Source organism: Prunus dulcis, chromosome 6 (genome assembly GCF_902201215.1).
Source record: "Prunus dulcis chromosome 6, ALMONDv2, whole genome shotgun sequence".
Lineage (NCBI taxonomy): Eukaryota > Viridiplantae > Streptophyta > Magnoliopsida > Rosales > Rosaceae > Prunus > Prunus dulcis.
The window spans coordinates 7,667,597-7,678,706 of NC_047655.1; the positions used below are offsets into that span (position 1 = coordinate 7,667,597).

General features: G+C 38.8%; 2 protein-coding genes across 12 annotated transcripts in view; one reads left to right on the forward strand and one right to left on the reverse strand.

Moving 5' to 3' along the window:
• The window catches only part of LOC117630744, a 12,614-nt gene extending 1,771 nt beyond the window's left edge, over nt 1-10,843 (reverse strand). For 4 of the 11 annotated variants that reach the window (XM_034363498.1, XM_034363496.1, XM_034363493.1 and 1 more), the window contains exons 1-7: nt 10,681-10,843; nt 8,720-8,804; nt 7,771-8,612; nt 7,000-7,281; nt 6,863-6,919; nt 6,337-6,440; nt 5,661-5,754 (exon numbers count right to left, since the gene is read on the reverse strand). In XM_034363498.1, coding sequence (XP_034219389.1) covers nt 5,661-5,754; nt 6,337-6,440; nt 6,863-6,919; nt 7,000-7,281; nt 7,771-8,612; nt 8,720-8,792 — 1,452 coding nt within the window. In that variant the 5' untranslated portion in view covers nt 8,793-8,804; nt 10,681-10,843. The other 7 variants (XM_034363497.1, XM_034363494.1, XM_034363490.1 and 4 more) reach the window with 7 other exon arrangements.
• LOC117630746 (lysM domain receptor-like kinase 3) lies at nt 913-2,652 on the forward strand. The gene has a single exon (XM_034363499.1). It carries the CDS (start codon nt 1,184-1,186, stop codon nt 2,480-2,482), a length of 1,299 nt encoding a protein of 432 aa, XP_034219390.1. The 5' UTR covers nt 913-1,183; the 3' UTR covers nt 2,483-2,652.
• Nucleotides 10,844-11,110: the final 267 nt, after the last annotated feature.

Genomic DNA, 11,110 nt, shown 5'->3' on the forward strand with positions numbered 1-11,110 from the left:
TTCTTCTTTGTTTTTTTCTGTTGAAAAGAAGAAAAAAACAAACAAGAGCTATAATTTCGAAAAGAAAAAAGAAGAAAGAAACATATGCATGTGTAGCTGTCATCCGTTGAATGGTATTCAAGAATGACTAGACTGAGCTAAATTAATATGGACTTGTCCACGCAAGTATTTAATTAACGTGGTCTTGACTGAGCTAAATTAATGCGGTCTTGACTGAGCTAAAATGGGAAGTGTAAGAATTGAAAGAAATGTCATACATTTAAAAGTTGAAAAACTTTGCTAGGCTATATATAGAGAAATAAGTATCCACCATGGTATCAAAGCCACATTTGGTCACATATGAAACCCAACGACCGTATGTACTCACATATAAAGTTCAATCACCACACGTACTCTATATAAAACAATGCGTGCTCCACATAAAACAAGTCCATATCTTTATATGCACGTTGAATGAAAATTCAGAAAAATGTCACTAAAACAAGAGGATATATATATATATATATATATAGTCTTGATTGACCAATATACTTTTTTTTTTTTTTTTAAATAAAAAAAATTGACACCCTACTATTCTTTTCCCCCTCTTACTTTCTATCCTCGTTGACAAGAATATAATGATATGCCCCATCATCAATTTTCAGTGACATACAGACGAGCAAAATCAGTAAAGAAAACTCAACTCCAGTCTAGTGGCTCGTGCCAATTCATATCGTAGCGGGCTTGAGGGGTTGTAACTACGTTGACAATATACGTTTACCTCCATACCCAAGATTTGAGTCCGAATTTCCCTCCCACATTCCTTTTGTAACCAAATAATATTGTTGACCGACCCCAGAGAGCACCGGGAAGGAGCCGTAGGCATATTAAAAACATCTTTAAAAAACCACGCAACGAAAGCGAAATGTCCTCAACAGTTCACGTTGCACATCTCACCACGCTCGCTCATGTTGAACCCCTGCCTTCCTTTCCTGCCATAAAACACAAAATAATACTTGAAGCCCTCACAACTAACATGCGCCGCCGTGCCTGGCGCACAATAGAAATGAGCCAACCACATCATACTTTTATTAATTCGCTTCCGCAGAAACCCGGCGCTCAAGTTGACCACCACTCTTTAAATTAAATGTTCCCAAAATCCTAACAATTAAATAAATAAACCCAATTTCTGCACACCCACCATATGTGCAAATCCAAAATGTCAGTCGACGCCACCCAGCCCGTCTCCACTCCTCGGCGCACCCCGCAATTGGCTCAACCCACCGCCTCTTCCTTCGAGCCCTCAACCTCCAACACCCTAAGCGGCCGCTACACCTCCACCTCAAGCTACAAGCTCTCCTCCCAGTCCCAACCCTCCACCTCTTCCTCGTCAACCTCTCTCTCCATCCTCAAAGACTCCCTCCCCGTCCCCGAAAACCCGATCCTCTACGACTACTCCGAGCTCTGCGCCGCCACCAACAACTTCCTCTCCAAGCGCTTCAACCCCACCCCCTCCTCCTCCTCCTCCACTCCCTCCTGGCGCTGCACCCTCCGCGGCAAGGACGCCGTCATTTTCCAACGCAAATTCCGCGTTAAGCTCTCCACCCCGGAGCTCAGGCAACGGCTCTCCACTCTCTGCCGCAGCCACCACACCTCCATCACCAAGCTCCTCGGCGCCTGCGTCTCCAGCGACTACGCGTTCTTAGTCTACGAGTTCGTCAGCGGCGCCAGCCTGGCAGCCTGCCTCCGGAACCCCAACAACCCGAATTACACGATCCTGTCCACGTGGGCCTCCAGGATGCAGATCGCCACTGATCTCGCACAGGGGCTGGACTACATCCACAACAGCACGGGCCTCAACGTCAATCTAGTCCACAACCACATCAAAAGCGGCAGCGTTTTGGTCACCGAGCCCCATTTCAACGCCCGCCTCTGCCATTTCGGGGCGGCCCAGCTTTGCGGCGAGACCGATTCGTACACCCATCTCGACCCGAATCCAAAATCCCGATCCGAAATCGAGGCCGTCGAAGGCCCCGACCCGAAATCGAACCGTACCAGCAGCCGGAAGAACCAGTTCGAAGGGGTGAGAGGGTACATGTCGCCGGAGTTTCAGGCCTCCGGCGTCGCGACGCAGAAGTCTGACGTGTACGCGTTCGGCGTGGTGCTCTTGGAGCTCCTGTCGGGGCAAGAGCCTTTCAAGTACAGGTTTGATAAAACAATGGGTGATTTTATCAGAACCTCGGTGGTCGACTCGGCCCAGGCTGCGATTCGGCATGGTGGTCTGAGGACCTGGGTGGATAGCAGGCTCAAGGACTCGTTCCCCGTAGAAGTGGCTGAGAAGTTGACACGTTTGGCTCTGGAGTGCGTACACGTGGACCCGGATCAACGGCCCAGCATGGGACGCGTGTCGGGGAAAATCTCCAAGCTATATTTGGAGGCGAAGTTTTGGTCCGACAACATGAGAGCTCCTACCGGTATTTCGGTCTCGCTCGCCCCGAGATGATCCTTGTCATTTTGATCATTCAACAATTTTTAATTTTGTAATTAGAGATAGAATTTGAGAACGACATAACTGGTTTTTTATTATTTTTATAATAACATAAGTGGTTATTTGGAACAAATTAAACAACGAAGTTATAATGACAGCAGTTGGAATTTTTCTGCTCTCACATATATCATAATCTTATGGCGGTCAAGGCGGCGTGCCAATAAAAGAAATAGAAGATAAACAGTTGAGGAAATCTGGGTGCTTTTTTGTTTTTATGCAAATATTTTAATTTGGAATTGGATGTGTGACATGATCATTTTGTTTTGTATGGTAGGTGCACATGAATATTGATCCTAAACAAACCAAATTGATCTTTTTCACAACCAAAATCTGTTAGATAAACAGAAATAGAAACCCTCATGTCATCAGATTTTGGTGAATGTGTTTTGGGTGTAAAGGCAAACATGTCTGAAATCAACTCTAGCAAACATAATGACTCTTCCTGACTGTTTAGGCATGCTTACTTATTAGGAACAGATGAAATCGGAGAACTTAAGAATAAGAAAATTGGAATTGGATCAATTTTCTTTTAATTTCTAATTTTGAGGGGATTGGATTACAGATTCTAATATAAAACATACAAAAATTTTGATTTCTTACTTACTAGTAAACGTAAAAGAGAGAGAGAAACATAAAAATCATGAAGAAGCAAGAAAATTACAATATCCATTCCTTATAAATAAACATGTTATTAGGTCTGTAATTTGAGTGGACAGAAGTTTATAGAACCGCAATCCCATTTTGGAAGGTTGATATCTGAGTGGACCCAAGTTTACAACTTTATACAGTCAAAGGATAGATAAAAGGGAATCCATAAAAAGTCCAAAAGTCAAAAGGCAAAACAACACAAGCAAGTCGGTAATTTGGCAAGTTGGTAACCATACCGCAATAATAACAAGCAGACATTGTGACTTTTTGGCAAGTTGGTAACCATATTGTGACTTTTTGACCTAAATGAAATAATGTCATGCTAAATGCACACATGGGTAAGGACTTCATCCAACTATTCTATGCTCAAACAAGAATCATACCAAATTGATGGTGAAATATGCCAAAGGGCTAAACTCTTTCATTTCTTTCTTTTCAGTCTTCAAATACAAAAAGATCTCACATGCATTGTGAAGTTCACTGAGGTTTCTAGCAATCTATTTGCTCTTGACCCTTTTAACAGCAGTTGAGAGGGGGGCCGTGCATTACTCTTGGTGGTTGAAAACGAAGACATTGCATGAGTATTACGAGCGGACCTTTTTTTGCCTTGGATATGGATAGATGACGGCCAACTCCATAACGCGCTGCAAAACAGACACTGGAACGTGATCGGATGCTCGCTTGCTTATATCTCTCTTAATCTGCATGATAAAGAAATAGAAGAATGATGCATCTACCCATCAAGCTCACAATAGGAGTTCTGATTTACCAAATTTCAACTCTTAATTATTGATCACAGCAAACAAGTTAAAAAACTCAGTTCAAATAAGAAGCTTTATTTCAGAAGATATTGCCAGTCGAGTTCACTAGTTACATAATGCTCTTCCATGTCAACAGGGCAACAACTCCACAAGACACTACAGTAAGACAAATGCAAAGCGAGAACCACAGCATGCGTAGAGATTATAAATTGATAGTAAAAGCTTGCGGTTGCATGCATAAGGTAATTTATATAGATAAGAATCCGATAATCTTGACATGCCAAAGAAAATCAGCTTTGAAGATTGCTCAGGCGCGATAGTGAGCATGTAAAATATCTGCTCACGATGTTAAACTACAAATCAGGTAAAAGTAATTTCAACCAAACCTCTCTCTTTCTGCAACTGAATGCAGCTTGCTTTTAACAAATTAAGCCATTTGTCCTGAAAATCCAAAGAGATTAAATCAACAGCTGTGCGATGCAAACATGAAGAAAACAGTAATCTCCTCATTTCACTCCATTTTCCAACTCCACACTGAGAAACACCTTCAATAAACTTCATCACTTGAGAAGAAGTCCAAGATGTATAAAGCTTTGTCTGTTTGCTACCTTTTCGAGTATTTATCCTCGAGACACTCTCATCTTCAGAAATCTCCTCTCGCGACTTTGCTGGAGAACACTCAATCTCAAGTTTCTCACTGGATCCTAGGAGTCTGTGGTCCTTGCAATCCTCAGAGTTCTGGACATACATTACCGATAAATGCATTATAAACAAGACAAATACTTCCTGCGTGTACAACACTTTGTATTAGAGTTCCTGCAGGTATTACGGTCTCGCTCTCCCCGAGATGATCCTTGTCATTTTGATCATACAGCAATTATTAATTTTTAATATTTAATTTTGTAATTTGGGTTCGAATTTGAGAGTGACACAACTGGTTCTTTATTTATTTTTATAATAACATAACTGGTTATTTGGAACATATATTATGACAGCAGTTGGAATTTTGTTGTTCACATATATCTTAATCTTATGGCAGTCAAGGCGGCACGCCATTAAAAGAAATAAAATAAAATAACGAAAACACTGGGGGAAATCTGGATGGATCAAGATTTTTGTTTTTATGGGAATATTTTAATTTGGAATTAGGTGTGACAAGATTATTTTGTATTGTATGCATTTGAATATTGCTCCTAAACAAAGCAAAAATAAACAACAAGACCTCAAGCTGGATATCATCAACAGCCACAAGACGCAAATGTGAAAGTTGAAACAAAATGAAATTGGTCATTTTTCATCAGATTTTGGTGAACGTGTTTTGGGTGTATAGGCAAACAAGTCTGAAATCGACTCTAGCAAGCAGCATGACTCAGCTGGAAAAAAAAAATATTCATATTTCTTCCTTACTATTTAGGGCATATTTCTGTTATGCCTTATTATTTAGGGCATGTTTACTTACTAGAAATAGATGAAGCTATGAATCGAAGAACTTAGGAACAAGAGAATTGGAATTGGATCAATTACTCTTCCAATTCCTAGTTTTGCAGGTATTGAATTACGGATTTTAACATGAAACCCACAAAAGTTTTGATTTCTTACATTTAGTAAACGTAGGGGAGGGAAAGTCATGAAAAACACAGGGAAGCAAGAAAATTCCATTATCCATTCCTAATAAGTAAACATGCTATTGAAGAATGAAGATTCAGAGACGAAAAGTTGCTCACATTATTGCAGCAAATTCCTTGGATGCAAAAAGTTGACTCCAAGCATTGTAGTTGGCCAGTTCTACCGCGGTATCGCTGTATCTTTGAAAATATCCTATCATTTGTGTAAGCAAAAAAAAAAAAAAAACCATTGTAGTAGAACCGCAATCACACTTTGAAGGTTGATATTTGAGTGGTCTGAAGTTTTACAACTTTGGAAAGTCAAAGGATAAAGAAAATCCATTAAAAAGTCAAAAGCCAGAAGCCAAACAACACAAGTAAGCAGGAAAATTGCCAAGTTGGTAACCCGCACCGCAATAATAAGCGCTGACCAAATGACAACGACTACTTGAGATAAGGATGAGAAAAAGACATACACAGAACTCTTTCCCTGTTGACTGTTGATCAATAAACTAAAAAATTGATCAAATAATTGGCATGACCTAAATAATATAATGCCATGCTAAATGCGTTAAGTAATTCATCTACACACAAGAATTATACAAAATTGAGGGAGCTAGATGTCAAAGGGCACAACTCTTTCATTTATTTTTATTTTTCAGTCTTTCACTACAAAAGAACTCACATGTATTGTGAAGTTCACTGAGGTTTCTAGTAATCTATTTTCTCTTTGGGGGGCAGTGCATTACTCTCGTTGGTTGCAAAAGAAGACATAGCATGAGTATTACAAGTGGACCTTTTTCGCCTTGGATACGGATAAATGACGGCCAACTCCCTAACGCGCTGCAAAACAGATTCCGGGACATGATCTGATGCTTGCTTGCTTATATCTCTCTTAATCTGCATGATAAAGAAATAGAAGAATGAAATATCTACCCTTCAAGCTCACAATAGGAGTTCTGATCTACCAAATTCCAACTCTTAATTACATTCATCATACTAAATAATCCAAAAAGCTCTCTTCAAATAAGAAGCTTTATTTCAGAAGATATTGCCAGTACTAGTTCACTAGTTGCATAACACTCTTATATGTCAACAAGGCAATAACTCCACAAGACACTATACTAAGAATAAATGCAGCGCAAGAACCACAACATGTTTAGAGATTATAAGGTAATTTATTTAGATAAGAATCAGATAACAGATATCTTGAAATGCCAAACAAAATCTGCTTTATAGATGCTCAGGGTTCACACTGACCATGTAAAATATCTGCTCACGATGTTAAAATAGAGATAAAGTAAAAGTAATTTCAACCCCACCTTTCTCTCTTTCTGCAACTGAGTGCAGCTAGCTTTTAACAAATTACGCCATTTGTCCTGAAAAGCCAAAAAGATTAAAAATCATTCTGATCCCAAATATGTTGGGAGAAATAACAATAAAAAATGCCATGAACTACCTTAATATCAACAGCTGTGCGATGTGAACATGAAGAAAACAGTAATCTCTTCATTGCACTCCACCTTCCAACTCCACACTGAGAAACACCTTCAATTAACTTCATCACTTCAGAAGAAGTCCAAGATGTATAATGCTTTATCTGTTTGCTATCTTTTTGAGTACTTCTCCTCAAGACACACTCATCATCAGAAATTTCCTCTCGCGATTTTGCTGGAGAATACTCAATCTCAAGTTTCTCACTGGATCTTAGGAGTCTGTGGTCCTTGCAATCCTCAGAGTTCTGTGCATAAATTACCGATAAATGCATTACAAACATGGCAAATACTTTCCTGCATGTACAACACTTTGTATAACTCAAATTCAAATGGACATGGATGGTCCTTGACTTTATTGTTTTAATGTATTTCTTTTAGATGATAAGGCAAAATCTTGGCAAAATGCAGAATGTGCAAAATGCATTGAAAGCAGCTGTTTTTACTTAGGATAACACGTCACTTTCTAATTTTGAAAAGAAAAACAGACCAGGCAATCCATAATCTTGTAGCATCCACACAAAAAATTAAACTTTATTACAAAGGTGGCACAATAAGTTGATTATCTTTTTTCAATTCTTCACTTGTCATACTTTTCATCAGCAGTTTGATTGCAGAAGGGTCAAGAATCTGATAGCTCATTAGGTAATGTAAAATAAGGTAAACAGATTTACATTGGACGATCTACAAGGAACCCATTAATTATATACCAAATGACAAATTCAAATGTTCCTTACCAGAGATGAGTCATGTTCCTCTAACTGGCCCGCTTCCACTGGAAGGCCAAATGGAACTTGAATACAACCTACTTCATAAGATTTATCTTGACAAAGCAATGTTTCTTCCTGAGTCTCCTTCTGCCTATTATTTTTGTCAGATCTAACATGCAGAAAGTTGTTCTTGGACCTCTTACAAGCCACTCCACATTTTCTACTATAAAATTTTGATTTAGACTCTGCTAATTCTTCAATGTATCTCCTGGGAGGCCTTCGTGATCTCTTTTGCATGGCAAATGCTCCTGCTTTGTCCCTTTCATCCGACGAGCACAGTTCAATTTCACTAACCCTAGAATTTGAGGTCTTCAAAGATTCAAGGTCAGCAAGCTTCTTCCATTTTACCTGCAGATCTCTGGACATACCTTCATCACTTAGTGATCCTTTGATTGTGCCGGTATCCTTTCCAAAGAACTCCATGCTAGACGAGAGAACAGTTTTTACTTCATTTTTTGTGGTCATTAGACCACATTCTGCGAGGTTTGAACCACTTTCTAACTCAAAAAAATTTTGCAAACCAGGTGAAATACTGTGCTTCGGCCACTGCTTGTCTATTACTGGTGTTTCATATCTGACCATGTTCCTAAAGACCAATTGTCGTTCTTGTACTGACATATGATCAAGCAAAAGAGAACTGCGGTTATCCTTGTATCCAAGCCTTGGAGTGCTCTCACAAGACAAATCTGACATCTCAGCACCACAGTATTCTTTATAGACACCTGAGGAGTGGCTTTCTAAACCAGCATTTTGCAGACAAGAGTCTGGACCACCTTCCGATTTGAAGACTTTATCAGAATGTTTGGCTTCTGCAGGAAGGAGGAAAAGAGGAAACTTCTCTTGAAATTTGAGGGGAGAAATAAGCATCTTGATGAAACTAATTTATTAGACTGGTAAGGATTCTGAAAATACCTACCCCAAAGATATTCTTGACAAGTTGGGAGACTAATCCTTCCATGGCAGACTGCATTGTCCGTTTCTTGGAACATTCTATCAAGAAGCTACAACACTATCACAACCATCAGACTTAGAAAAAGAAGAGATAAAAATCAGAAAGCACTATAGTGACAAAGTTAAGCGTTGGATAAATCATTCCAATCACAAGAGAAATAAGATCGCAAGAAATCTTCCTCTCTCTTCATGCAGTACTGCACTACTATAATGTTACCCCAGGAGGCCATGTAATCATTCAGACTTGAGTTTACATCAATCACATGGCATGCATTGTTGGGACTTGGGAGTACAATCTTTCAGAGTTGGCTGGCTAACAAATGAGCTGATTTACCAACACCAGTGTTTTAAAGCGCAAAAGCCTAAAGTAAGGCGTCCTATGCCCCACAAGGTGAGGCATAAGCTTTTCGGACTCAAATTTTTATAAATAAAAATACATAAAAGATATCGTATAGTTTTTAAAAAAAGGAATTACTTGTCATTCAATCATAAGAAAAACATATGATATAAGTAATTACTTGACACTTCTATTGTACGATTTTTCTCTCAACTGTAAAATCGCTCTCAACTTGGTATGTGTGTGTGTGTGTGTGTGCATATGTTTGTACTTAAAGTAAGAGAGAGAATACCACTATCAAGTTTTATCTTATTGGACTCAATATTGCCTGAGATTTCTTCATTATTGAACCACTTTTGAGATTTCAATGGGTAAAAGTCAAGAACACTGCCAAGCAAGTCGTTGTCACATTCAGGTTCTACTAGTTGCTCCAAGTCTACAGGTTTAACTTTTGAGGAAGTGAAAATGGGTACATATGGGTCCAACGACAAAAACAATGGATATTTTCATGAGGAAACATCAACATGGTGAACTTTCCAATTATTTGGGAAGAAAACTAAGATTTAAGAAACATTATTGGAAATGAAATCATATTTCGGTTTATATTCAATGCCTGGAGTCATTAATCAGAATATTCAACTCAACTCCAAGAGATGTACTATAAGTATGGTTCACTCTTAGGAATGTTTGCAATCCCATCATCAGTTTTCAAAATGTCCTCCAACGACGCACATCCAATGTGGTCTGGAATTTTCTTTTTACTTGCCTTTAAACAATTCAAGTTTAAAATCCAAATGGAATGAAAAATTAGGCACTTAATCTTAATATACTGGCAAAAGGTTGCTAGAAGGTAGAGACCTCAAACCATTCTGTAAAAACTATTTTCTTCTTCAAATCACTCGCAAGTACGCTGTTCTTTTCATGCAGGACAAAAAAATTCATTCAGCAAGAGGCTACTCAAGCATTACATAAGAACGAATACTTGAGTTGTGTCTAACACAGGCATTTATAGAGGCAAAAAAACTATATTCGCATAATCTTGCATTCACGTCACTCCCATCAAAGGAAATGAACAGACATCACAGACTCAAACTAGCAGCAACAACTTTTTCCTCTCTTTTGAGTTGTCTTTGGTGGGGACAATTTTCACCATCAAGTAAATCACAATAGGATCATTCAGTCATAACAGGAAACCAAACCCGCATTAAGGAAATGTCACTTTGTTACTTTCAAGTTTCAAACAATTACCAACACACAGCAAATTGCACCAAATAAAAAGCAATGCACAACCTCACAACCATGCAATTAACCTCATACCATGCATCCATTGAATCCCAATACACCAATTTAGACAATAATCATATAATTCTCCAAATATTTTGACTAAATATAAGCAACCCCCAAGAACCATAAGGGCTCAAAACATAATAAACAAATTGTATACACAATAAGAGCTGTGAAATGCATGTAGGACCAGCAAAGCAGTACCATGTTAACTACTAATAACAGTGAGAAGAAGAAAGAAAAAAATTAAAATAAAAAGGAAAATGGGTTGTGTGGAATTGCCAAGAAAGGTAAAGAGAAATTACCTCAACCTCCTATAAAGGCTCACAAGGACCCAAAAGCTTATTTTTGGAACAGAGAGAGAATGGTAGAGAAAGGAAAGTAGAATCGTAACGTTATAACCAGTGAAGGGCGACGGATTTGAAATGCATTAGAAAGTTGAAATGGAATGGAGTCCGGTGGGTGACAGCAGAGTAACACAGCATTGGTCATTTTCTTTTCTTTTCTTTTTTCTTGAGGAAAAACAGAACATTGGTATTTCGCCATCTCCTGTGAGCGAATGACGGCGTTAGTAGCTCGTTGCTATTGCTGGGTTTTATGTTCACATGTTCTGTTCAATAGACGGTCAGCCGTATGAAACGTAAACGGAACTGTCAAGTAATTGTAATGAAAATGCTTTTTGGGAGACTCTGGTTTTCCAAAAAGCACTTTTTAAGTGTTTATGCACTCGAAAAA